This window comes from Salarias fasciatus, chromosome 17, assembly GCF_902148845.1.
Source record: "Salarias fasciatus chromosome 17, fSalaFa1.1, whole genome shotgun sequence".
In the NCBI taxonomy this organism is placed as follows: domain Eukaryota; kingdom Metazoa; phylum Chordata; class Actinopteri; order Blenniiformes; family Blenniidae; genus Salarias; species Salarias fasciatus.
In genome coordinates this window covers 1,220,456-1,245,266 of record NC_043761.1, presented here as the reverse complement: position 1 = coordinate 1,245,266, position 24,811 = coordinate 1,220,456, and the positions used below count along the sequence as shown (strand labels likewise).

The following is a 24,811-nucleotide window of genomic DNA, read 5'->3' as shown; positions in this document are numbered from 1 at the left end:
CTGTGTTAGCCGGATTAGCCGGGTGCGTGTGACGACTTTCAGAGGACAGAGGATGCTCCGGGCCACGCAGCTCGGAACGCCAACTCAGGATTTGTCGTTCTGTTTTGTCGGAGCCGGGGTGAGGTGGGAGGCAGTTTCCATGGCGACGGGAGATAACTGACAATCAGGGTTGGAAGCAAAAAAAAAAAAAAAAAAAAAACTAAAAAATGAGACAAAATGAAAATGAGTGTGAGTTTTTAGAGCTGACAGCACAGAAACAGGGAAAAACAGGAAAACAAGCCTCCGGGATAGTGTGAAGATTCACAGAATCAGCAGTGACTCAGTGTGTGTGTGTGTGTGTGTGTGTGTGTCTGTCTGTGTGTGGAACCTCAGCAGACTTCAAATGTATCAATTAAAACAAGCAACACAACATAGCAGAAATCCTACAGCTCCCCCTGGTGGATGTTTGAAGCATCAGCATCCCAGCTCGGAAATCCTGTCCTCTTCTATTCTGTTCTATTTTAAAATGTGACTATAATGATGTAAGTGTAATGCAGTGATAAATGTGACATCATTCGAACAGGCTGACTTTCCAGACGGATTCGTGTTTGAGGTGTGTTTGGGCATTGTCTGTGCCGATGCTGTGCTGTTCAGCATCAGGACTCAAGCAGCTGCTAATGCTTCTGTTTTACTAAAGTGGTCTTCATTCTGAGTCTGTCTCAGGATGGAAGAGAACCGTCAGTCACTCTGCAATCAGACGGTTGTTTTTACATTCACAGGGAATCGTCTCTGCAAACAGACAAGACACTGAAATGGTGTCGCATCTGACACCTTTTAGGAGATTTCTTCTCAGCTTGTTCCACAGAGGGACCTCACACTGTGTGTGTGTGTGTGGGTGTGTGTGTGTGTGTGTGTGTGCGCGCATGTGTGTTATGAATGATTGCACGATATGAGGCATTAAGTTGGATCACTCTAATCCTGCAGCATATGCAGCAACCACCTACTCTTCCTCCTCCACCTCATTCCACACCACTTCCCTGAGCTCCACCCAATCCTCCTCTTCCTCCTCCTCCTCCTCCTCTTCCTCCTCCTCCTCCTCCTCCTCCTCTTCCTCCTCCTCTTCCTCCTCCTCCTCCTCCTCTTCCTCCTCCTCCTCCTCCTCCTCCTCTTCCTCCTCCTCCTCCTCCTCTTCCTCCTCCTCCTCCTCTTCCTCCTCTTCCTCCTCTTCCTCCTCTTCCTCCTCCTCAGACACACATGCAGAGGGAAGTAAATGATTGAAGTTTGATCCATCACCTGAAACTCAGAAGTAGATGTCAGAGAGGACAGTCTCTCACACACACACACACACACACACACACACACACACACACACACACACACACACACTACCATCTGCTGCTGTCAGGGGGATTAACTTCGAGGAAGGCGCAAATAGACCACCAAACACCCTCTCTCTGTAGTGTGTGTGTGTGTGTGTGTGTGTGTGTATGTGTGTGTGTCTGTGTTGATGAAAAAGTTTAGATGTTTAACTTAAATATGACATTCAGCAGCTCTTTCAGTCATGATGGATCCCGGCTGTTGAGAGCTCTTATCGGTTAAAGAAGAATTTTAAAATTCTTTTCCAGAAGCTAATATTGAGGTGATGTGATCTGTCCTGCTCGCTCCTTTCAGGTCTCTCTCTGCAGCATTTTCAGTCCGCTGAAGTCTTCTGAAGCAGTTATGCACCCTGATAACAGTTAATTACAATAATCATGTCTCGAAGTGACAAATGCATGGATTATTTTCTCAGTGTTGCTCTGAGTCAACATGTTTGTTTTCAAATGTTTAGGAACTCATTTCTGTTTTTATCCATCTGTTTTACTTTAATTTGGAGCAGAGAATTGATGCTCGTCCAGCTTCTATTGTGATCAGTGTCATCTGGCTTCATAAATAAATCTGTGTGTCGTCTGCATAACGATGGAACTTAATGGAGTAAAAAATCAGGTATTGTGGATAACTGGCAAAAAGCTCCATCAGATAATCCCTCCTCTTCAACTCCAACTCCATTCCGGATGTTTTATTCAACCTTTTAAAGCTGGTGTCCGGAGTTTCCGTTCGTTTCCAACATATGTATCATTTTTCAACAGAGCTTCAATGCGTCAGTGTGGTTCCATACTACAATATAATATTAGCACAAAGCAATATAAAAATGTATTTATGAGCCCCGCCTTCGTCTCATAGACCCCCATGTTATCCGAAAAAGCGCCGGTCAGCGTCAGCCAATAGACTTTGAGCTTCCGCATTCTCGTGCCGTCAGTCAAAGTGTGGAGCAGCCAGAGAGCACGGCCGCTCGCCCAGCAGGGGAGAGTTAGCTCTGCAGCAGATATATCCACCGTCTGCTGAACATCCACCGTAAACAGCTCAACATGGAGGATGCTGCAGGACTGGAGGCTCTCATTTTCACCCGACAGATAACCCGCGTGCACAATTAAAGGGGCGTGGCTTGGTCGCTCATGAAAGCAGAGGGAGGGCGGAGCCTGAGACGTTGGATTAAAAAAAACCCTCTCTCTTTCAAAACTCCGGACACGAGCTTTAAGGAGGAACGTGGTTCTAACATTGTGTGGCGTTCCACAGGGATCAGTCGTAGTCCCGCCTCTGTTCTCTTTGCACGTTGCGCTGTGTTGATGAATGTTGTGTTGCAGTAAACTGACGGTTTGTGTCTTCATGTGTTTGCAGACTCATCGGCCCTCCGACCATCAGGAAACTCCCACAATCCTTTGCTGCTGCGCTTCAACAATCACATCCTCCCACCTTATTGTGAACTCTGTGCCTTCTACTGGAAACCTGCCAGCCATGCTCCTCCTCTTCCTCTTCCTCCTCCTCTTCCTCCTCTTCCTGGTCCTGGTCTCCTTCTCCTCCTCCTCCTCCTCCCCCATGCTCCTCCTCCTCCTCCTCCTCCTCCTCCTCCTCCTCTTCCTCCTCCTCTTCCTCCTCCTGCGTGTTTTCGGAGCAGGACTCGGAGGATTTCTCCGCCTGATGGAGGAGGATCTGCGGTGGAGCTGCTGTCTCTCTTGGATTTATTAAAAACTTTCGATGCAACTTTTCACGGTTTCAGCGTCTCGACGTGTTCTTTTTCTACGGACGGTGTCAGTGGTTTACTTGTTATCAGAGGAAATCCTCGCTGTGCAATATCTCTGGATATCTGTGTGAAGTTGTCATGTGGACGACCTCTTTGCTTTATTTTTGTAAATTTCCTGATTTCTATTTTTGTAAAGCGGAGTGAGACAGCCCAGGCGATGCGTTCAAGGCCCGTTGGTAAAGCTTTCCTGTGGGGGTGAAGCCATAGTCTATCTCAGATACTCACCCGTCTCCCTGCAGCGAGATGCTTTCAGGGTCCTTCGTTCGCATCGGGACGTTTCAGCCGTCTGAGTCTCCTCCATCAAGTTCAGGGACTGGAGTCCTAGTTTTTAGTATTCTGGACCTTGTGTGGCCTGTTTCCTTCCTACATATCAGTGGACCTACATGGCATGAAGACGTCTGTGTGTACCTGAGCTCCGGCAGGCGGGTGGAGACGCTGTAAACCCTCCAGGAAAAGGAAGTGAGAATGAGTGGAGTTCCAGGGTTCAAAGTGATTTTCAAACTTACTGTTTACTGAAACGATAAAACACCCTGAGGAGCTGAAGAGGTTCTCCTTCAGGTGCAAGCCTCCGGCCTCCGGCTGGAGTCTGACGGTTCACGGCCTGCCCCCCTCCCCGTCTGCAGCTCTGCCACTTTTTTTCTGCTCACTCATGTCTCGTGTTTCCTGGAAGCTGCTAACCGTGCTAACCCTGCTAGCTGTGTGCTGTGTCGACGGGAGTGGCCCGGCCTTACCCCCCCCCCCCCCCTCCCCCCCTTAGCTGCACATACCTCAGTGACCGTCCCTCCGTGTGGACGCTCTCCATCGTGGACTCCGTGTGCTTCAGTTTGTGCCTCTCAGGGATTCTCATGACTCGGCAGGTTTAGCCCGTTGACCTGTTCACCTCCGTCAACCAATCAGTGGCGGCAACTTCAGCACAGACAGAGATGGACCAAAGTTTGCGAACGCTTTTGTAATGATGGACTCTGAGCGGGACTCCAGCTGTTTTCCTGGTTTTCTTTCCTGGACTGACTGACACACTGTTACGGCGTGACGACGATCCTCCTTCTGAAACATATCAGCATGTGTATTTCTACCGGCAGGAAGCGCTGAGTCACGGCAACTTTTCTATATTCAGCTCAGAATGAATGAACAGAGTGGAAGCTTCATTTAACAAACAGGAAGTAACTAAGTACTTTATTGTACTTTTTTTTTTTTCACAGAACTCAAAAGTTGTAGTTCAGATCTGAAATCAACTGAATATTACGCATATTACGTCCAGTGTTGATGAGTAACTGTAACTCAGCTGTATTTATCATTAGCCAATTAGTAAAATGACAAACTGATCATAACTGAAGTGTCAGAAACCGCTTACACGACGTTTCAGTTTGTTTTTAGGATGTCCGTTTACACGAAAACATCAGAAACTCTGAAAATGATGCAGTTAGGCTACTGATGGCTGCTCGTCTGTCTTTTTGTAATGAAACCATTCACACATGCATGAAGACAGGAATACACTGCATTGGGTTGTTATTAGCAGTGTCTCTCAGTGGGATGGGGAGTCACCACACTGTGGAGGACGCCATCGTTTTTATCCATCAGCTGTCATATGAGCAGAGTAACTATGTAATACAGTGGAGGTTTTCAAAAAGTTGCATTTTCAGGGACCCTGAAGCGCCGCTGTAGTGTAAACGAACACCTGAACAGCAGTGAAATGTTCCTGTTTTCACTGGAAACGGTGAAGCAAACGGGGCCTCGTGAGCTTCTTGTGTTGCAGGTGAGAGCAGCCGCACAGCTGCCTGCATCGGTCTGCATGCTGCTCGTTTATCTTCAGCTGTTTTGTTGCTGCTTCTTCTTCTTCTTGTCATTAGTTTATGAATCCATTTCTTTCAAGAAGCACTAACAACCTGATTATAGAGCATCTTCCTCCTGCTAACTGGCGTAACGTTCAGGAAACATCCAAATCAGCAGCACTGCCATGATACTGACATGTCACTATTATCACCACAGGAATCTGACCAGGAAACTAGTTACTTTAAAGGGGCTGTATCCTGCTTTTTTAGCTAGTCCAAACCCTAGAAATGGCATTAATATGGTAATAGTTTATTTTTGGTGCTAAGGAAAAGTAATTTTGTGTGAAATAAAAGATTTTCTGGGGCTAATTCTGAAACCCGGAAGAGAAAACGCTCCGTTTCACTGAAGTCCCGCCTCTCCCCCTGTGGACTTTGACTGACAGCGAACTTCAACCAATCAGCGCTTCAAAACAAATACGCTAGCTAGCTTTAGCTCTTTAGCTCTAGCTTCTCGACAGCCAAAGACACGTGAAAACGTCTTTTCCTGTGAGAAACTCACCAAGTGCAGACCCTCCAGACCCTTCAGACCCTTCAGACTCTTGCTCTTGCTTGACTGTTGCTTTCAGACGATGGTCAAAGTTTATCTCTGTAATCGGAGTTACAAAAAGCAGCAACGCTGATTGCCAAGGGCCTTTGGGGGGGGGGGGGGGGGGGGGGGGGGGGGGGGGCTCAGGGGAGCCATCTTCTCCGTGTGACGTGAATATGGGAAACGGACCGTTTTCACAGGCACAGGAGGGGCTGCCTCTCTGAGCAGCAGAAACACTAGGAAAGCTCAAACACGCAGGCACGGAGGAAAAAAATGCTTTGGGGAGTTTTTGGTGAGAACATAACTATAGAACAAGGTTAAAACATACAAACAGTGAATTTTGCATGATGCAGCCCCTTTAACCGAACCTGCAGGGTAGCACCACTACTTTTTCTAAAAGAAAATGCAATCAATGACTCGTGCAATTTTTATCCATTACTTGGCAGCACACGAGATCTTTGCCTCCAGGTGATTAGTTACCTTTTATTTGTTGTGACTATTGAAGTAACTTCATGTTTTTTAAAGGAAAAATGAATAACTGTAGTTTTCTGTGACTTGCACTTACGACACCTTCATGATGAATCATGACAGGCCAGATAAAAATATAGACGCATATAAGTAGACTCATATAACTCATAGACATATATAAATAGACTCAAGATATGTATATATGTTTACTTATACATGTATATATGTTTACTTATATATATCTATGGTTCTGATGTCTTCATCTGGTTTTGTGTTGGTGATTTCATCGTGTCTGAAGATTCTCCGTCCTCGTACGTCAGAAATCCTCCTGTAAACTACAAACTGCTGGTTTGACTCTGACGGGAGAAGGCTGAGGACGCTGCACTTCTGACATCTGAACGGAGGAAATCCAATGTGTGGAGATGATCGAATAAAGACCTGTGATCAAAAATCAAACTGTGAGGCACAAACTGCCCCCTCCTCCTCTTCCTCCCCCAACCAGCCTCTAAAACCACACTGCAGAGCATTGGGTGTGTGTGTGTGAGTGTGTGCGTGCGTGTGAGTCTAAAACGCTGCCAAAATGGCTGAGAAGCAGCCAACCTTCAGGGTGTGTGACCTGTGTGTACCCTGTCAGTGGTTTCAGTGTTCGATTCCATCCTCCTCGTGTTACTTTGTGTTTTGAACAGAAGTAAAACCTCTTTGTTCACTTGTTGATGAAAAAAATATGCAGAAGAATCATGAAATAAAGTGAAAGTGACTCTTGACGTGTTGCAGTCTTTAATTTCAACATTTCATACGGGCTCACCATGTGGAGCATCTGTCAACAGCAGTGAACTACGGACCAAAACGAAACAGAAAAGTGGGTTTGTTGTATTTTCGGAAGCTCACAGTAGAAAGTTTGTTCTTTTCTATGATTTTCTTGAACAATAAAACTGCAGGAAAACCAGAAGTTATCTTCACGTGTAGTGAGATGAGACACATCACTGGGGTTCATGATTCTGATTTAAAGTAATGACATCTTTAAAAAAAATGGGGAGAGAATTTTTTTTTTCCATTTTTAAATTCAAGTAATTTCCCAAGAAATGACAAAATTAGCAGCATTGTGAGGTGGATTTCCTCCCCATGTTCAACTTGTTAAAAACTGTCTTAATAAATGTATAATGGGGTATTTTCACAGCTTCACTACTTTCTGAAAATAGCTGTGCACATTCATTTCCTGTCTTACATTATTGGCCAAACTAATTAATCCAGGTGTGTCTGGTTTAGACTGCTGCAACAAGACACACCTGGATTAATCATTTTGGCCAATAACGCAAGACAGGAAATGAATGTGCACAGTTAATTTCAGGAAGTAGTGGAGCTGTGAAAATGGCCCATTACCTTTTAAAGCATGTTTTCATTTTCACTGCATGCATCGTTTGGTTTTATTATGTTCAATCACTGACAAAGAAAACTGCAAAATAATCAATGTATTAATTTATTTAAAGTCCTCAAGTCTTTTGACAGTAGCTTTCAGATGTAAACAAGTAACAGGATTTAATGACAAAAGACGCGCTGAGGTTTTCTCTCCCGTCGTGAGAGCCGTATAGAGAGAATCGTGTTCAATACTGGCGATCTCCCGCTAAAACCCCGCGTGCAGCCGGTTAAACTCCGCGGGAACCGCGAGCGGACACGCTCCGCTCCGCGTCCGGTACAGCACCGCTGGGCTGCTGTTTGCAGTTTGTCCGCAAAAACTCTTGGAAAGATGGAAAAGACGAAACGAGGGGAAAAGCGCCGCCATGTTTCTTCTTCTTCTCCTTCACTCTCAGCCTGCGTGTCGGAGTCAATGTTCAGTGCTTAGCGCCTCCTGCTGTTCACCAGCGGAACAGCGCCCACAAAGACATCCACTTGCTTTGTTTTTTTAAATGTCTTTATTCTGATCATACTTTTGCAATAGTTCTTCACATTTCTACTTCCATTTCTGTTATTTTCTTAGACACTATGTTTTTTTTTCTTTTGTACACCTGATCATTACACTTGCTGTGTTTAAGTAGTAACTGTAAAGGCAATTTTATTCTTCTTCTACTAGTGTTTTAGTCAAGATCCTTTTAAAGAATTTACTTCTGGAAATATATTTCTATTTTGAAACCGAGTCAAGACCCAATCAAGAGCACCCCAGGAATGTAAGGGTTCGAGACCAAGTGAAGGCCAAAGCTAGAGTATCCCACAACCAACTCTGACAGCCGATAGCCTGAACAGACCCAACCAGAGGCTGTCAGGATGTTTTCATGATTTTGTCCAGTTTGTATTCACAGAATGTTTAAATGTGATATTTTGTGTATCTGATGAGTCTGAGCTCATATTTGTGGAAAGTTCAGGTGTCTTCACCAGTGGTAAGGTGTAGAGAATAGATTGGTCAGAGCTGCACAGAAAAGAGTACAACTAAGGAAAAGGAGGCTCGTAGAATCTATAGAATACAGTAAGAGGAATACAACAATTCCAAATTGGGAGGGATCAGAATAGAGTTGAGTAGTACAGTGTAGACACAGTGGAGTACACCACAGAGTAGACTATAAAAGAGTTGAGTAGAATGGACTAGAATACAGCAGAACATAAATAAACAGAGCTGATTAAATTAGAGGACTGTACTGGAGAGTACAGCAGAATAGAATAGAGTGAATAGGCTGTAGGACAGCAGAATAGAAGAAAACAGAACAAAGAACAGAATACAGTAAATCAGAAAAACAGTAGAGTAACAGAAATTGATCATCTTGAGGTGAAACAATAGAATATAACAGAAGACATCAGTATATGATGGAATGAAGTGGAATATGATGGAACAGAGCAGAGCAGAATGCAGCAGAGCAGCACAGAGCAGAGCAGGCGGAGAGGCGTCCCAGCATCCTCGCTGACTGTGGAGGAGATGTCGGCCATCTTGGACTGTACCGGGGCTCACGGATTGATGCGGTCAGTTTTTCTTTTATTTTTTTATACTTTTTAAATTTCACACCGACTTAAACCTCCACTAAAACTAACTCGGTCCCCGCGGAATCCCCGGTGGCCCCGGGCCGTGGAGCCCGGCGGCTGCAGCGGCCGTGTCGCGGTGCTTTTGTTGTTGTTTTCGGGGAAGGGAGTAACGGAGGTTCCGCGGGCCCGAACCCGGACACAAACACCGCCGCTCGGTCCCCTAAGCCCGGTGCACGGCCCGACCTCCACCTGCAGCCCCGCAGTCACACCGTAACGGGAGTTTGATATAACATTTCACCCGTCTCGGCTTTCTCTTGCCATGAAGCTCTTAAGCTAACGTGTTAGCTTCCATCCTAACAGCCCATGTATTCCAACGGGCGCAGCAGTTAGCTTCCGTACGCTAGGTGTTTAGCATTGGCTTCGAACGGTCCGCAGCCTGTCAGGGAGCTGCAGCCGATCTCCGCTGCTTGTGCTGGACCCATACGGGACACTCAAAGCCGTAGACACCGGTCCCCTCCCGCTGCTCGAGCTCCAGTCTTTTCATTGTATATTTATTCATCGTGATCAGCAGATTAGCGGGCTAGCTTTAGCCTGTGTGGCTAACAGTGCACCGTTAGCCTTGTTGAGTTGTGCACTCTTTTCATCAATAAAATGTCCCTTTTCTGCTCTCAAACACTCACGAAACCACTCCGTTAGCCGCAGTTTAGCCGGTGCACACGGGTTGTACACCTGAGATCCACCTGCTTTGTTGATTGGAGCAAAAACTTCACACTGTGAGCCCCAGTAATGTGGTAATGTGATGCTGTCCCGATGCAGTGATGCACAGAGGGACACTGGGTGACATGAAAATCTGGTGTGAAAGAAGGAAATCAGCATTTGTGGGTTTAAAAGTTGCGTATCATCAGTAATAATTGTGTTTGCCAGTTGCACTTGTCTTAACAATAATCTTACACCGATATTAAACGTCTGTTGTGACTTCACTGTAAACATTGTGACCACATGATGTTTCACTGAGACAGAAGTCTACCTGCAGACATGACAAACAAACACAGCAGGGTGACAGGTAGCCTCATGTCATCCTCTCACTGTGAGCACTCATGGGGCTGCCTGCAGGTCAGATCATCTGTTCACCTGTTCAGATTTCCACTCACCTGAGTAATCCTCCCCTCTCTCTTTACTCAGGTGACACGCGGCATGTTTGGTGCTAACAGGAAGAAGTTCATGGAGGGCGGGGTGGAGAGCGACTATGCCGATGACACGAGCCTCTACTACAGCCAGCAGTCCATGTTCCCCCCTCACCGACCCGACAAAGACGTGAGTGTCCCTCCAGCTTCTCACTAACACATCTACACAACAATGTTTCAAGTGCAAACGAATCATTTAATGTTTTTGTCTCAGAAAAGTTTAGTGTTTATGTGGAAACATCAAAAATGATGTAGTTAGTGTGGAGTATCACAGGTCGGTTATGTTTTTGTAATGAGACCATGAACACATGCTGTAAGCATTAACAGTGACAAGGACATTCGTATGGACAGATAACGAAGTTGGATTTGTATTCTGGGTCACTCAACTATTAAACTAATGCGTCCAGGAGGAAATGAACGGTTAGTTACGACACCCTGGACATAAATGTTATTATTCATTTACTTGCGCTTGTGCAGAAGAAGCTATTACCACGGCCATGGTACACATGCAGAGTAGCAGCAAGATTGAGTTGAAGCGTTTTCAAAAGGTTCCATCTTCAGTGGTGGTTTCATAAAGTTGCATCTTCAGTCTCTGCGAGCATTCTTATCATGTAAACGGGGCTGAGGCACAGTTACAACTCTTCCAGGCTTCATCCTGTTCAACCCTCTGCAACTCCGATATACAAAGACGCAATTAAAAAGGTTTCTGAAATTAAAATGTGTGTGTAAGCAAAGCGAAGGGATGCTCTTCCTGTGTTTCTCCTCTATGGAGGGCTGCTTCAGGACAGGACCGGGCTCAGAGGTTACCTGAGGCTGCTTTGCATGAAGTGATGCCATCCTGTTCTTGTGTCCTCTGTGCAGATGTTATCGTCGTCTACGGCCTCCTCTACGGGTCAGCTGTCCCAGCTGGGAGCCAGTTTGTATGGCCCTCAGAGTAAGTGTGTGTGTGTGTGTCTGTTTCCTTTGACATTATGATCGAATACACATCAATCGTCACAGCTCTCACCCTGACTTTGTTTATCACTTTCTGGCTCAGTCACTTCCTGTTCACCTCTTTGTAATTCTCTAAGATAAATCTGTTTAGGCTGATCCTCTTTAGCTAGATTCGGACAGTCCAGAGGTGACGTGTCGGTCTTCTGTGGCCTGTGTGTGTGTGTGTGTGTGTGTGTGTGTGTGTGTGTGTGTGTGTGTGTGTGTGTGTGTGTGTGTGTGTGTGTGTGTGTGTGTGTGTGTGTGTGTGTGTGTGTGTGTGTGTGTGTGTGTGCGCATGCAGGTGCACTGGGTTTCCCCATGAGGGCACTGAACAGCAGCACAGCTCCTCAGTTATCTCGCAGCGGATTGAACCAATCAGGAGGTCCGATGTCGTCACACAGTAACACGCCTCCATCGCCCAGCAGGTAACACACACACACACACACGTGCACACAGACACGCACACACAATGGTGTGCATTGTCACAAACTACTCTCACCCCTTCATCCTCTATCTCAGGGGGATCCTTCCCATGCGGAGCAGCGTGCTGAACCACAGTCAGCAGGTCGGGGGTCCGACGGGGCAGTCGGGGGGAATCGGGGCAGGAGGAGGTGGCGGAGAGAGGGGAGGCGGCGGAGGAGTCGGGGGAATCGGAGGAGGAAGGAGCGGCAGTTTGGGGAGTCCCAGCCGGTCGTCACCGAGCATCATCGGGATGCCGAAGCAGCAGCAGGCGAGGCAGCCGTTCACCATCAACAGGTAGCAACCTGCCAGAGTGATGTCACCGCCCACTGCAGTGATGTCACCACTCACTACAGTGATGGCACCGCCCACCGCAGTGATAGTGTTGTCACAGCTCCTTGCAGTGATGTCACCACTCACCAGAGTGAGTCATTGTTACTAATATTGTCATTGTGTGTGTGTGTGTGTGTGTGTGTGTCTGTGTGTGTGTGTGTGTCAGTATGTCAGGGTTCGGTGTGAACAGGAATCCTGGCTTCAACATGAACAATTCGCTCTCCAACAACATCTTCAATGGCACAGGTACGAGCTCCTCACGCTGCACCGCAGCTCGCCGTGACACGTCTGAGTCCAGTAGGGGGTGCTGTGCTCACCGGTGTGTGTGTGTGTGTGTGTGTGTGTGTGTGTGTGTGTGTGTGTGTGTGTGCGTGTGCGTGTGCGTGTGCGTGTGCGTGTGCGTGTGCGTGCACGCGCAGACGGCAGTGAGAATGTGACAGGTTTGGACCTGTCAGATTTCCCTGCATTAGCTGACCGGAGTCGGAGGGACGGAGGTTCGAATCCCACGCCGCTGCTCAACCCGCTGGCCGGTCGGGCACCCTATGGTAACTAACACACACACACACACACACACACACACACACACACACACACACACACACACAGACCGTGTGTGGATGTCTGACCTCCCTGGCTGCTTCCCTCCAGTTGGCATGGTAACCAAGCCGTCCAGTGAGCAGTCTCAGGACTTCTCCATCCATAACGAGGACTTCCCTGCTCTGCCGGGGCCCAACTACCAAACTAAAGACCCCACCAGCACCATCGACGACAGCAAAACGGTTCGATTCCCGCCGCCGTTTCTTCATGTGAGCTGCCGCCGTCTCACTGCGACTCACAGCTCTTCTCTGCTCCTGCCTCCAGAGTGTTACCTCCTCAGGAAAGTCCAGCTCCAGCGCCGACGGTCCAAAGTTCCCTGGTGATAAGAGCTCCGCCCCCAACAACAACAACCAGCAGAAGAAAGGGATCCAGGTGCTTCCTGACGGTGAGGCGCATTAAACATCACACACACACACACACACACAAGCACGCACACACGTCACTGTCCTGCTGTGTGTGCCTCACAGGGAGGGTCACCAACATCCCCGTCGGCATGGTAACGGACCAGTTCGGGATGATCGGCCTGCTGACGTTCATCAGAGCGGCTGAGACGGATCCAGGCATGGTGCACCTGGCTCTGGGCTCGGACCTCACCACGCTAGGCCTGAACCTCAACTCCCCCGAGTATGACACACACGCACATACACACACGCACTTTGATAGTTTTAATTTTCATTCAGTTAAAATCATGAGTCGGTTTCGGTGAAGTGACAGCTGTGTGTTCTTCTGCCTCTCTTCAGGAATCTGTATCCTAAGTTTGCTTCTCCGTGGGCTTCAGCTCCCTGCAGACCACAGGACATCGGTGAGGGGGGGCGTGTTTTCCAGCTCTGATCACAGCGGCCACTGTCGAGGGTTTCAACTCAAGTTACAGCTGTGTGTGTGTGTGTGTGTGTGTGTGTGTGTGTTCCATCTTCCTGCAGACTTCCACGTGCCCTCAGAGTATCTAACCAACATCCACATCAGGGACAAGGTACCAGTGGCTCTCCTTGCTCTGCCCTCCTGTATCTGCTGTGTTGTCTTGAAGCTGATTGGCCCGGCGTCTCGGCGCTCTGCCGCCGGGCCGGTGAGCCGCGGGGCGGCGGACGACTCGCTCTAACCGAGCCCCGTGTCTCCTGCAGCTGGCAGCCATCAAGCTGTCTCGGTACGGAGAAGACCTGCTCTTTTACCTGTACTACATGAACGGAGGAGACCTGCTGCAGCTGCTGGCTGCCGTGGAGCTGTAAGACACACACGCCACACACACCTACACACACACACACACTCTCAGAACAGTACAAACACAGACCTGTGTGTGTGTGAAGGTTCAACAGGGACTGGAGGTACCACAAAGAGGAGAGGGTGTGGATCACCAGAGCTCCGGGGATGGAGCCCACACTGAAGACCAACGCCTACGAGAGAGGGACCTACTACTTCTTCGACTGCCTCAACTGGAGAAAGGTGGCCAAGGTGAGGCGGCGGCCCAGTTAGCTGTGTGTCCAGGTGTGTGTGTGACGTGACCTCAGACGGACCTCTCACCGTTGTTTCTATAAACCAGCTGAGACCTTGCTGAAGTTCTGGTAGAAGGTCATTGACCTTCAGAGCAGCGGTGTGACGTGTTGTAGGAGCCTCGGTTGTCCGTCGTCGATGATGATGATGACGATGATGATGATGATGATGATGATGATGACGATGATGACGATGATGACGATGATGATGACGATGATGATGATGCTGACCCTGCTGTCCCTCCGCTGCTGGATTTCAGGAGTTTCATCTGGAATATGACAAACTAGAAGAGAGACCTCATGTTCCCTCCACCTTCAACTACAATCCCGCCCAGCAGGCCTTCTGATTGGCTCCGCCTCCCCCCGCCTGCCTGCCATTGGCCCTCCCGGCTCATCAATCATCAGCGCCCTGTAGGTTGTCCCACCCACACTGAATCTGGCCTATCAGGACTCAGGACGGAGATCCCCGCTCGCTCCCGTCCAATAGACTCTCATCATTTTACTTTTCCTTACCTCATCTTTTTCCTTGTTTTTTAAAAATTTTTATTTCACACTTCCTGGCTTGGTTGATCTGTTTTCAAACACACACACACACACACACACACACACACACACACACACACACACACACACACACACACACACACAGAGGCAGCAGCGTGTTCAATTATCTGAGCAAGTCTGTCTTGTTTTCTGTTGAGTCTTAAAATCTACAAGTGTCACCACAGCAGTAAATCACTATCACTGAGACACACACACACACACACACACACACACACACACACACACACACACACACACACACACACACACGGGCCAGCTGACAGTGATGTACATTGTAGCACTGTTTTATAATAAAATAAAGAAAAAGATAGTTTTGGTTGATGTTAATGTTATAAGTTGAAGTATTTTTGTTGTTGTCAACAAACCACACACACACACACACACACACACACACATTTCGAGCTGCACCTGATTCAGGACCACAGGAGCACTTTTAACACTTTCTACGCTTTATTTTTGTATGAATAAGCTGATCCTCGTTAAAAGGCGCGGTGGATAAATCCACCTTTTATCTCCACTACAGCATTTTACAGTTTTTTATCTTTTTTAACTCTTACACGTACTTTCACGGAAGTACTTTTAAAATAACATTTGAACTCAAAGTGTTTCCCTTCAGAAGACAAAACCACCTCAGTGGTGTTTTTCATTTTCTCAGCAGGAGGATGCATTTCAGATCTTTTTCCTCTTTTCCGGGTTTTTTGCTCGAAGTGAAAGTCCTCCGTCTGTTGGATTCACCTCCAGCTGGATTCACTTCCAGATTTGTTGACAATAACAAAAACCCTGCAGGTCCTTATAAACATTACATTGAACTCACACAGTATTTCACTTTTATCCAATTCATTTTTTTTATTTTGTTAATTTTATGTCAGTTTTCTTTTTTTCCTTCACTTTTTTTTTTTTATAATAGTTCAGCTTCACTCTGACACTCTGGCTTTCTGCTGACGGGCTATCTCCTGATTTCTTGCCCCCCAACAATCAAATCAATCACAGTGAAAACAGTACGTCCTCGATGTGGCTTTGAGTCTCCTGCAGAGACTTGTTTTCCACCCCCTAACAGTCAAATCTCTGACGTCCCGATGCCAAATGTGGAAGTGTTGCCCGAAGGCGATTAGCGTAGTTTAGCATCCAGACTGAGAAACATAAAGTCTGAGCCTGCTTCTGGCTGTTGCTTAGAAAATGAAGCAGAATTGTCAAATTCACGTCAGAACATCGTCTGTTTGCCAGGATGTTCTAGCTGGACCAACGTCTCCACTGTTCCAGTTGTCTTATGCTAAGCTAGGCTAATTAGCCTTCTGTAGAGAATCAGCAGTTTTGGCATTAAAGTCATGAAGAAGTTGAACTCATGAGGGCAGATTCCTCCGGAAAAAAGCCGGCGAGGGCTTCAGTTTACCGCCGTAATCCGTCAGTCTCGTCCAGTGGGCGGCCATGTTTTTTTTTCTATCAAGATCCATTCATCGGCACCAGGCAGCATTTCTTCGTTTTATTAAAAAAACTCTAAAAACATAAGAACCCCCCCCCCCCCCCTCCCTCCCCCCGTCCTCCACCGGCAGCCACATCAAACGCAATATTCCCCGTTACCGTGGAGACAGAGGACCTGCGCCGACCGTCCGTCGGAGTCGGTTGTCCTGACAACTGGGGCCAGCAACAGCAAATAGCCAAGGACACGCCCCCGGCTGCCGCGCGAGGGGCCGTGATTGGACGAGGGACTGAGGCACTTGGCCGTGGGCTGTTTTCTGAAACATGGCAGCTAGTGTTTTATTAGGACAAAAATAAATATTCTGCTAATGAAACCCGACCTCGGCTCCAGACTCCCTCACTTCCTGTTTGACTTCCTGATGATGCAACGATTGTCAGTTCACTTCCTGTTTCCTGGGGTAAGTTCTGGATCGTTTCCTGTCGTCCGTCTCTGATGCTCCTTTGGTTTTTGTTGGTTTTGTCTTTATTTCACCGCTTTTTTGTTTAATGGATGTTTGTGCAAAATTCCTCTGATGTCCACACGGGGGCGCCATGACTGTGTTTTGTCACATTGAGTGTTTTCCCTTTTCTTTGGGTTGACCTTTCACCTTGAAGACATCCGAGTGTCCTCCATCTCTGGCACATCCCTGCGTTTGTCCATTTGTTGTGATTGTGTGCAGAGACGTCCTCCCAGAATGCAGCTGCTCTCTTCCCCTCCATCTGACTCCGAAAAACCTGCTCTGTGTGTGTGTGTGTGTGTGTGTGTGTGTGTGTGTGTGTGTGTGTGTGTGTTATTTGTAATCTTTTGATCTGCACAGATGATAATAATCCTGCCACATGCCTCCCTGATTACTAAGGCTGAGTGCACTCTGCTGCCCCCTGCAGGTCAACACGTGTGTGTGTGTGTGTGTGTGTGTGTGTGTGTGTGTGTGTGTGTGTGTGTGTGTGTGTGTGTGTGTGTGTGTGTGTGTGTGTGTGTGTGTGTGTGTGTGTGTGTGTGTGTGTGTTAAACGGTGCTGACGTCCACAGTCATGTCGGCCATGTTTTTGCTCCCCTCCGTTAAGAAGCTTAACTCCTGTAGTTTGTAACAAGCAGTCGGTGGAGCGGCGGAGAGAGACCAAAGTTTACAGACTCCTGCAGGGTGTGTGTGTGTGTGTGTGTGTGCACAGTAAAGACCTGCCCGCAGATCGCTCTTCTGTATTTAACACACTCCGATCAATGTGGAAACCTCAGATGGTCCTCTGTTGGCGTCCGGCCTCAGCCTCATTCTGACAGGAGCACAGATGAAACAATCAGAATGTCTTCAGCGCTGATGCCTCCTCCCTCTGGCTTCAGCCACAGCAGCGTCTGGACCTTCTAGATTCTCTCACGCTGCAGAGCCGGATGCGTCTCGTGAGAATCGGCGGCGTTGCTCTAAAAATGTGAGCTGCCCTCTGAAGTTTCTGGGGCGCCGAGCGAGCAGCAGCTCTGCAGGAAGGAGCTTCAGACAGCAGGCCTCGCCTCGCCTCGCCTCGCCTCGCCTCGCCTCGCCTCGCCTCGCCTCCACAGCCCGTTATTCACTGGTAGATGGATCAACATCACTACTGAGTGCAAAGAAATAATTATACTAACAATATATTAAAGCTTCCATACATATAACACAGCTCAAAGTGCTTCACAATTTCTAAAAAGAGAAAAAAATATGTTAACATTCTGTAAGATCTGGTCAATATTAAAAGAGGAAGCTAGAAGTGGACTAGAATAAATGAGAAAATCATAGTTTGAAATGATTGAAATATCAGCCACAAAATCAAATGCAAAGGGAATTTAAAAAGACAGGCATCATCATGGACTCCTCACACCTTCTTTATGAACTTTGACCCCAGGGCAATAAGGGCAAAAACCCAAAAGCAGTTTTTATGGAAGAGCTGGATCCTCAGCCTTCACCTCGCAATAAACTGTCAGTACATACAAAGTACAACCTCGAGCTGCACTTGGAGATTTTTAAGATTTTGATCTCCCTCTGAACCTCCTTTATTCTGCTTTATGGAAAAATAAAATACCTGGTCGCTCTTGTTTCTTCAGATGGACACTGAGGAGTGTTCTACATCAGAAGTTCAGAACCTCAGGAGGAGTTCTAGAATCAGGAGTTTAATGACAAGTTTTCATGAAACTTGGTCCAAACTGACTGTGGAACCTGTGCATCGTTGAAGAAACACTTTGTTCCTCCGGGAGGAACCGAGGAGGAGGAGGAGGAAGAGGAGGAGGAGGAGGAGGAGGAGGAGGAGGAGGAGGAGGAGGAGGAGGAGGAGGAGGAACAGGAGGAGGAGGTGAAATATAAAGAGATGATGGATGATGGAGAAGTGAAGCCGGAAGGAGACACACTCTGTGTATGAACTCAACAGTTTGTCTCCTCCTCCTCCTCCTCCTCCTCCTGCTCCTCCTCCTCCTCCTCCTCCTCCTCCTCCGCTCATCCGCTCCATCCTCCGCTCCCGGCCGGCGGAGGTCCGCGGGCTGCCATGGCGAAGATCCGGGTGTCGTACGAGTACTCGGAGGCGGAGGACAAGAGCATCCGGCTGGGTCTGTTCCTGATCGCCTGCGGGATCCTCAGCCTCTTCATCCTGGGCTTCTGCTGGCTCAGCCCGACGCTGCACAGCCTGCAGAGCAAGCCGGCCAACTGCACGGTGAGCCCGGGCGCAGGGACCGGGGAGGACCGGGAGGACCGGGAGGACCGCGGGCAGCCGATCCGGGGCTCGGCTCGGTGTCGGTGGCCGTGATCCGTTCAGTGTTTCAACCACCTGATCTGTCTGTTCCTGTCACGGAGTGCTGAGGTGTGGACGTGCTTCTTATTTATCAGCACATCACTGACGTTACAGACAGGATCAAACTCATACTGGAGTAATACTGACGATCTGAAGGAAAATGAGATTTACTCTCCGAGTCAGTAAAAGTCTGCTGTCACAGTACCAACGCGCGCTCTGCTTCTCCGACTTTCACTGAACTGAGTAGTTTGTTTTCTGTTGCCTTGATCTTCTTGCTTCTGTTTGCTCCAGCATCAGTGTGTTTTTCTAACATCAGTGTGTGTGTTTGTACCAACATCAGTGTGTGTTTGTACTAGAATCACTATCTGTTTGAACATCAGTCTGTATTTGTATCAACATCAGTGTGTGTTTGTGTTAACAACATCCATGTGTATCTGTACTAACATCAGTGTGTGTTTGTGTTAACATCTGTGTTTGTAGCATCACTGTGTGTTTTAACACCAGTCTGTAATTGTATTAACATCCATGTATATTTGAAATCACACTAAAATCACTCTTCGCATTAACATCCCTGTTTCTGTGTTTTTGTACTAACGTCAGTAAGGTGTTCTCTGGCATCAGTGTGTTGTTCATATAGTGTGTTAATGTGTATGATCTTACACGCTGTTGTTGTGTTTTGTTTGTAGTTTTTTGTGTTGTGTTCTTTTGCTCACATTTTGTGTTGTTTGATGTGTTGTTTTCAGCGATGGGAGTAATTGTGTTAACATAAATGACGTTACTATTTTTGGTAACAAGTAATCTAACTAATTACTTTTGCCAGCGTTGAAACGCCGTTATGGTTACTGACAGTGATACGAGGCGCGGTTCTGATGGGTTCTGGAGTTCTGGGCCGGTACACCTGTCGACTGGAACGCAGGTGTCCTGAGACGAGCTCAGGGAGGACAGAACGCTCCCGTAGAGCAGAAGGGCGAAAGCTTGATCTTGATTTTTGGTATGAATACCGAGTGTGTAGGAGGGCCTCATGGGTTGTAAGCAGGAGTCAGAAAAGTTACCACTGGAATAACCGGCTTGTTGCTGCCAAGCGTTCTTTGTGACGTCGCTTTTTGAACCAAACGTTGGATTCTTCACCTACTAACAGGGAACGTGAGCGAGACCGGGTAGTTTGACCCTGCTGCTGATGAGGGGTTGTTGCAGTAGTAATAATGATAATACTGATAATAGTAATAAAGATAAAACTTTCATTTAATGCTTAATAATTAAACATGATGCGGTTTATTGTGTTTTGTAAAAAAAAAAAAAAAAAAAACACACATAACAAAACAATGTTGCTTTGAAACAGATACATTGTTGCCAAGTCTTCAGTCAGGAATGATGTCATCATGTAGTTTGTATGGCTGCTCATTTGCATGTCTAGGTCAAACTACATGATGACATCATTTAAAACTGATACAATGTTGCCAACTCCTCAGTCAGGAAGGTTCCAAATGACGTCATCAGACAGAAAGAAGGAAGTGTATTTGTGTAAAGTGTGTCATGTGACATGATAGAGATACAGCCATAGAGCCTGATCATTCAAAGGCAGCTTTTGAATGGAAATACAGACGTCTACTGACATACATCTATTGACTTTTGCAAAATTAATGTAGAAATCATATCTACAGTCACAAATCAATTTTGATTGGTGTCTTGTCTCATATTATCACAGAGCAGTGTTTGAATAATTTAGATTAATGTAGCATTTCATGTTCAAAATGTATTCTATCAGGTGTCCATTTATTTCATTCATCATAAATTCACTTTTATAACAAATAACTGAACATGCTTCCATTAAGAGGGATCCACATTCTTTGACATATTTAGATATGTTTCTTTTAAGAGCAGCAGTACAGTAGTTACTTTGCCTAGTAATTAGTTACTTTTGAAATATAACTCAATTATTAACTCAGTTACTTTTTTGAAGAAGTAACTAGTAACTACAACTAATTACTTTTTAAAAGTAACTTGCCCAACACTGGTTGTTCTACATGTCATGCTACATGCTGTGTTTGCATATGTTGTCTTCACATGCTGCGTGTGTTCACGTGTCTTGTTGTGTTTGGATATTGTATGGTGAGTTTTGACAGCTTGCTCGAATGACAGTCAGTACAGAAATCAGCTGATAGCTGTTGGAGGCTCTGCTCTATGTTCTTCTTGGGCTGATAGGTTTTGAGCCATGGGGGGCGCTGAAGGGTATTTTAGGATCTACACAGTACAGAACAATACACTGCTAACATTAACGACGAGAACACGGACATGCGTATTGACAGATGCCGCTTGGATCGCTATGACTCTCAAATCTAGCAGATCTCAGGAGAGGAAGGAACGGGAGTCATGACACTCCGTCGTCACACCCCATCACGGCTCTGCAGAAGAACCTTTCTCTACAGTGATGTGTGCGACGCACCCTTTTCCCCACCTACATGGAGATGGAGTCTGAGCACTTTCAAAAAGTTCCACCTTGCAATCTGTTTTCAAAAGTTGCATTTTCACTGGCTCTGAGTACTGTCCTGCAAACAGACACCCGAAACTCCAGCAGGGTTTTTTGTTTCCACTTGAGAACGTTGTGTAAACGGAGATCACAGACAGATGAAAAAACATCCAAAGTAAACATGTTCTATCAAAACCAACCCCGTCCCAAATGATGCTTCCCTCCCCTTCCTCCTCCTCCTCCTCCTCCTCCTCCTCCTGATCGCCCCACTGTCTTCCTGCTCCTGCTCCTCATCAGGTGGTGTCTGTGCTGCGTCCTGAGGAGATGTTCGAGTGTGTCTTCACGTGCGGTCTGGACTGTCGGGGGACGTCTCTGTATCCGTGCCTGCAGATCTTTGTCAATAACTCGGAGTCGAACTCAGTGGCCCTGCTGCACTTTGACGAGCAGCAGCTGGTCCTCAACCCCAAGGTACAGGCTCCGAAACATCCAGCATCATCGGGTCACGCTTCTGTCGCCCTCTTGTGGTCGCGGTGAGATCACCAGCAGCAGTGTGGGGTGTGTGTGTGTGTGTGTGTGTGGGGGGGGACCACGTCTCGCTAGAACCCACAGTTCTTATGTTCAAAAGTCTCATCTAGAATGAATGCAGTGTTAGTTGTAAATCAAAGCAACAGGTTTTAATTTGACAGCGTTCGGTTCAGACTGTCGGTGTGTATCTGGAGCCGGATCCACGCGTCCTGCAGGCGGCCCCCTGCTGTGAGGCCCTGCAGCAGCCTGGAGAAAGACATGAACGCCAGCAGCGGGATCCCGGTCTGGGGCGTCGCCATGGTAACAGAGTAAATATAGAGGAGGAGAGACGGCGCTTCGTCGAAGCTGCTCTGTCGCCATGGTGACGGGTGATGTGACAGTGTGGCGTTGAGAGGGCTGGGGGGTGGGGGTGTGTGTGACGTGGGTCTGCTCTCAGACGACGCTGGAGTCGCAGCTGCGCACGTTTAACAACTTATTTTAAACATTTTAACCTCAATAAAACGTAAAAATACTTTTTACAGCAGGATCATTTTCTTCCTCCTCACCCGACGGGTCACATGATCATTATGTCATCTGAGCCGCGATTTTCCAGGTGGACTGTGCTGCAGTCTGGACCTGTGTCTGTGTGTGTGTGTGTGTGTGTGTGTGTGTGTGTGTGTTAATGAGGCTGCCGTGGCCTGTAGGTGGTGACTCGTTAGCTCAGCTGCCTGCAGGCCTCCTGACTGACGTGACATTCAGCCGCTCAGCACTAATTATAACGGCAGCGACTGTAACTTCCCCGTTAACGTCAACCGTAGCTGTAATTAATTCGACCTGCTACTGTAACATAAACAGCAGCTCCAGCTGGGTCATTACTGCTGCCACTCACCGGAGCGGTGACTGTAAAGGTGACATCATCCGTAATAGCCTCTTCCTCATCATCTTCCTCATCATCATCATCATCATCAGCAGCAGCAGCAGCAGCAGCAGCAGCAGCAGCAGCAGCAGCGGGGTCATGAACTCCTCGGTGGTGAATCACCTTCCTGCCGGGTGTTACTGAGGTCTGCTTGTGTGTTGCATCGTCCTTCTGGAGATGTTCCGTTACACATCGTAAACATGTCATCCATGCTGTTACTTACGTGACTGTTCAACATGTCGCTGCTCTCGTCGGTGAATAACAGCCGTTTGACCCCCAGTGCTCGTACGTCCCCCCGTGTGAGAGAGACAACCAGAAGAACAGGGACAGCGTGCTGTGGTGGGAAAACTACTTCAACAAGGAGGTCAGCAGTCAGTCCTTCACCTGCTTCTTCAACCAGCAGAGGAGGTGAGACTCACTCCCTCACTCCCTCACTGACTCTCTCCTTTGTCACTCACTCACTCACTCACTCATTCCCTCTCTCACCCTCCTCTCTCTGTCCCCCCCTCCCTCCCTCTCTCTCTCTCCCTCTCCCCCTTCTCTCCCTTTCTCCCTCTCCTCTCTCTCCCCTCCCTCTCCCTCTCCTCTCTCTCCCTCTCCTCTCTCTCCCCTCCCTCTCTCTCTCCTCTCTCTCCCTCTCCTCTCTCTCCCCTCCCTCTCCCTCTCCTCTCTCTCCCTCTCCTCTCTCTCCCCTCCCTCTCTCTCTCCTCTCTCTCCCTCTCCTCTCTCTCCCCTCCCTCTCCCTCTCTCTCCCTCTCTCCCTCCCTCTCTCTCTCTCAGGCCGGACGACGTCCTGTGGCGCCGTTCCCATGACGCCGGCGTCCTGCTGCACTGCGTCTTGTGGCCGACGGTGTCGCTGCTGCTGGGCTCGCTCATCGTGCTGCTGACCGTGTGCGCTCGCTCGCTCGCCGCCCGCGCCGAGGCGCTGCAGAAGAGGAAGTGTTCGTACGAGGTGTGCCAGGACCTGTCCGCCGCCGCCTCGCCCACCGAGCGCGGCGCCGCCAAGGTGGCGGGGGGCGCCGCCCTCGCCGCCGAGCCCGAGGCGGCCTCGCCCTCCAGGGGCCTGCCGCTGTTCGACGTGCCGGTGCGGCGCCGCGACCGCGAGCACTGACCGCCAGCAGGAGGCGCCGCTCACCAGTAGAGACAGAAACTCTGACCCGACCCAACAAGAGTCATTTACGACTTTTAAAAGCGTTTACGTCTCCGGCAAACTTTGACCTTCAAACAGGAAGTCAGAGAACAGGAAGTGACCTCAGAGGAAACACAGCCTTCACCTGAAAACTTTTTCTTTTCTGTTTTTTAGCAAAAACTAAGAATAATCTGAAATATTGAAACAACCGCCTGAAAACAGTCAGAAGTCACTGTGGATGTTTGGAGAAAAAGTGAAAACAGCGTCAGGTTCACCAAAAACCTCGAGCAGCAGAATCATCTGACTCATTCGGTACAGTCCTGAGCAAATTGGAGCGACTCTCTGACTCTGACTCTGGTTCAGCGACTCCTGGACTGCAGCTCTTGACCCTATGACCCCGGTCTGAATCCCCGTTTACACGACAGCGTTTTCAGACTTGACTCTGATTTCCTGACTGATTCTGGACATTTGGTTCTGAATGTGAAGACGAACCTGGACGTATTTCTAAACTGATCACTGAAGACATTTTTAAACGGTCAAAGCCATGCTGTCAGTCGCTGCCGTGTTGGAACACATGGTGGGACTGCCGTAGGGCCCATGAGCAGCTCCTCCTCGACCTGAACCTGACGGCAGGAAAAACCAACAAACTGACGATAGAACTGAGGGACAGAGAGAGAAACACACTGAGCGGGAAGCATTAGCATGAGCATTACCTTTAGCATTAGCATTAGCATTAGCATTAATCTGAGGACCACAGACACTGAATGAGTTTTCCTGAGGATTTGGTTTCTGCCGTCTGAAACAGGAAGCGTCTCACTCCTTTCTGGAGCGACCCGGTTTTCTTGTTTCCTCCCAGGTTGAGCTGTTGACGTCGGGTTTCTCTTCATACCACGTGAATGTATCATGATCACTAAAAAGTGTCTGGCCTGGATTTAAAAACTTTAAAAACAATCTGATACACACACAAAAAAAATACACATTCCAGCTTAGTTGTGACATTTATACCACAAACTTGTAGAATATCAGAACGTATTTAAAAACACCGTGTAGCGTTTTAACTTGTAGCAGTTCTGAATGGCAGTGTGTGATTTTTCACATTTCTTCAGAATCACGGAGACACCTGCTGGTACGAAGTGGTAT

The 24,811-nt window shown here is 47.8% G+C and overlaps 2 protein-coding genes across 2 annotated transcripts; both read left to right on the top strand.

Annotated features, from left to right (window-relative positions):
- The first annotated feature begins 8,782 nt into the window (after positions 1 to 8,782).
- On the top strand, positions 8,783 to 14,765 carry LOC115404013 (CCR4-NOT transcription complex subunit 2-like). The gene is made up of 15 exons (XM_030113145.1): positions 8,783 to 8,866; positions 10,049 to 10,180; positions 10,912 to 10,984; positions 11,324 to 11,447; positions 11,542 to 11,778; positions 11,981 to 12,060; positions 12,234 to 12,359; positions 12,463 to 12,593; positions 12,676 to 12,796; positions 12,879 to 13,035; positions 13,152 to 13,213; positions 13,332 to 13,381; positions 13,530 to 13,630; positions 13,713 to 13,857; positions 14,156 to 14,765. Exons 2-15 carry the CDS (start codon positions 10,061 to 10,063, stop codon positions 14,240 to 14,242), a joined length of 1,614 nt encoding a protein of 537 aa, XP_029969005.1. The 5' UTR covers positions 8,783 to 8,866; positions 10,049 to 10,060; the 3' UTR covers positions 14,243 to 14,765.
- A 3,544-nt stretch (positions 14,766 to 18,309) lies between these two features.
- On the top strand, positions 18,310 to 24,713 carry LOC115404051 (calcium-activated potassium channel subunit beta-4). Its single transcript, XM_030113190.1, has 4 exons — positions 18,310 to 18,577; positions 21,420 to 21,590; positions 22,823 to 22,950; positions 23,323 to 24,713. The coding sequence occupies exons 1-4, from the start codon at positions 18,413 to 18,415 to the stop codon at positions 23,651 to 23,653; spliced, it is 795 nt and encodes a 264-aa protein (XP_029969050.1). The 5' UTR covers positions 18,310 to 18,412; the 3' UTR covers positions 23,654 to 24,713.
- Positions 24,714 to 24,811: the final 98 nt, after the last annotated feature.

Coding starts and splice junctions, on each gene's coding strand:
- LOC115404013 (XM_030113145.1), top strand. CDS start 10,061: ATGTTTGGTGCTAACAGGAAGAAGTTCATGGAGGGCGGGGTGGAGAGC. Junction 11,779..11,980: donor CAGCCGTTCACCATCAACAG/GTAGCAACCTGC, acceptor TGTGTGTGTCAG/TATGTCAGGGTTCGGTGTGA. Junction 13,382..13,529: donor ACATCCACATCAGGGACAAG/GTACCAGTGGCT, acceptor TGTCTCCTGCAG/CTGGCAGCCATCAAGCTGTC.
- LOC115404051 (XM_030113190.1), top strand. CDS start 18,413: ATGGCGAAGATCCGGGTGTCGTACGAGTACTCGGAGGCGGAGGACAAG. Junction 18,578..21,419: donor GCAAGCCGGCCAACTGCACG/GTGAGCCCGGGC, acceptor GCTCCTCATCAG/GTGGTGTCTGTGCTGCGTCC. Junction 22,951..23,322: donor TTCTTCAACCAGCAGAGGAG/GTGAGACTCACT, acceptor TCTCTCTCTCAG/GCCGGACGACGTCCTGTGGC.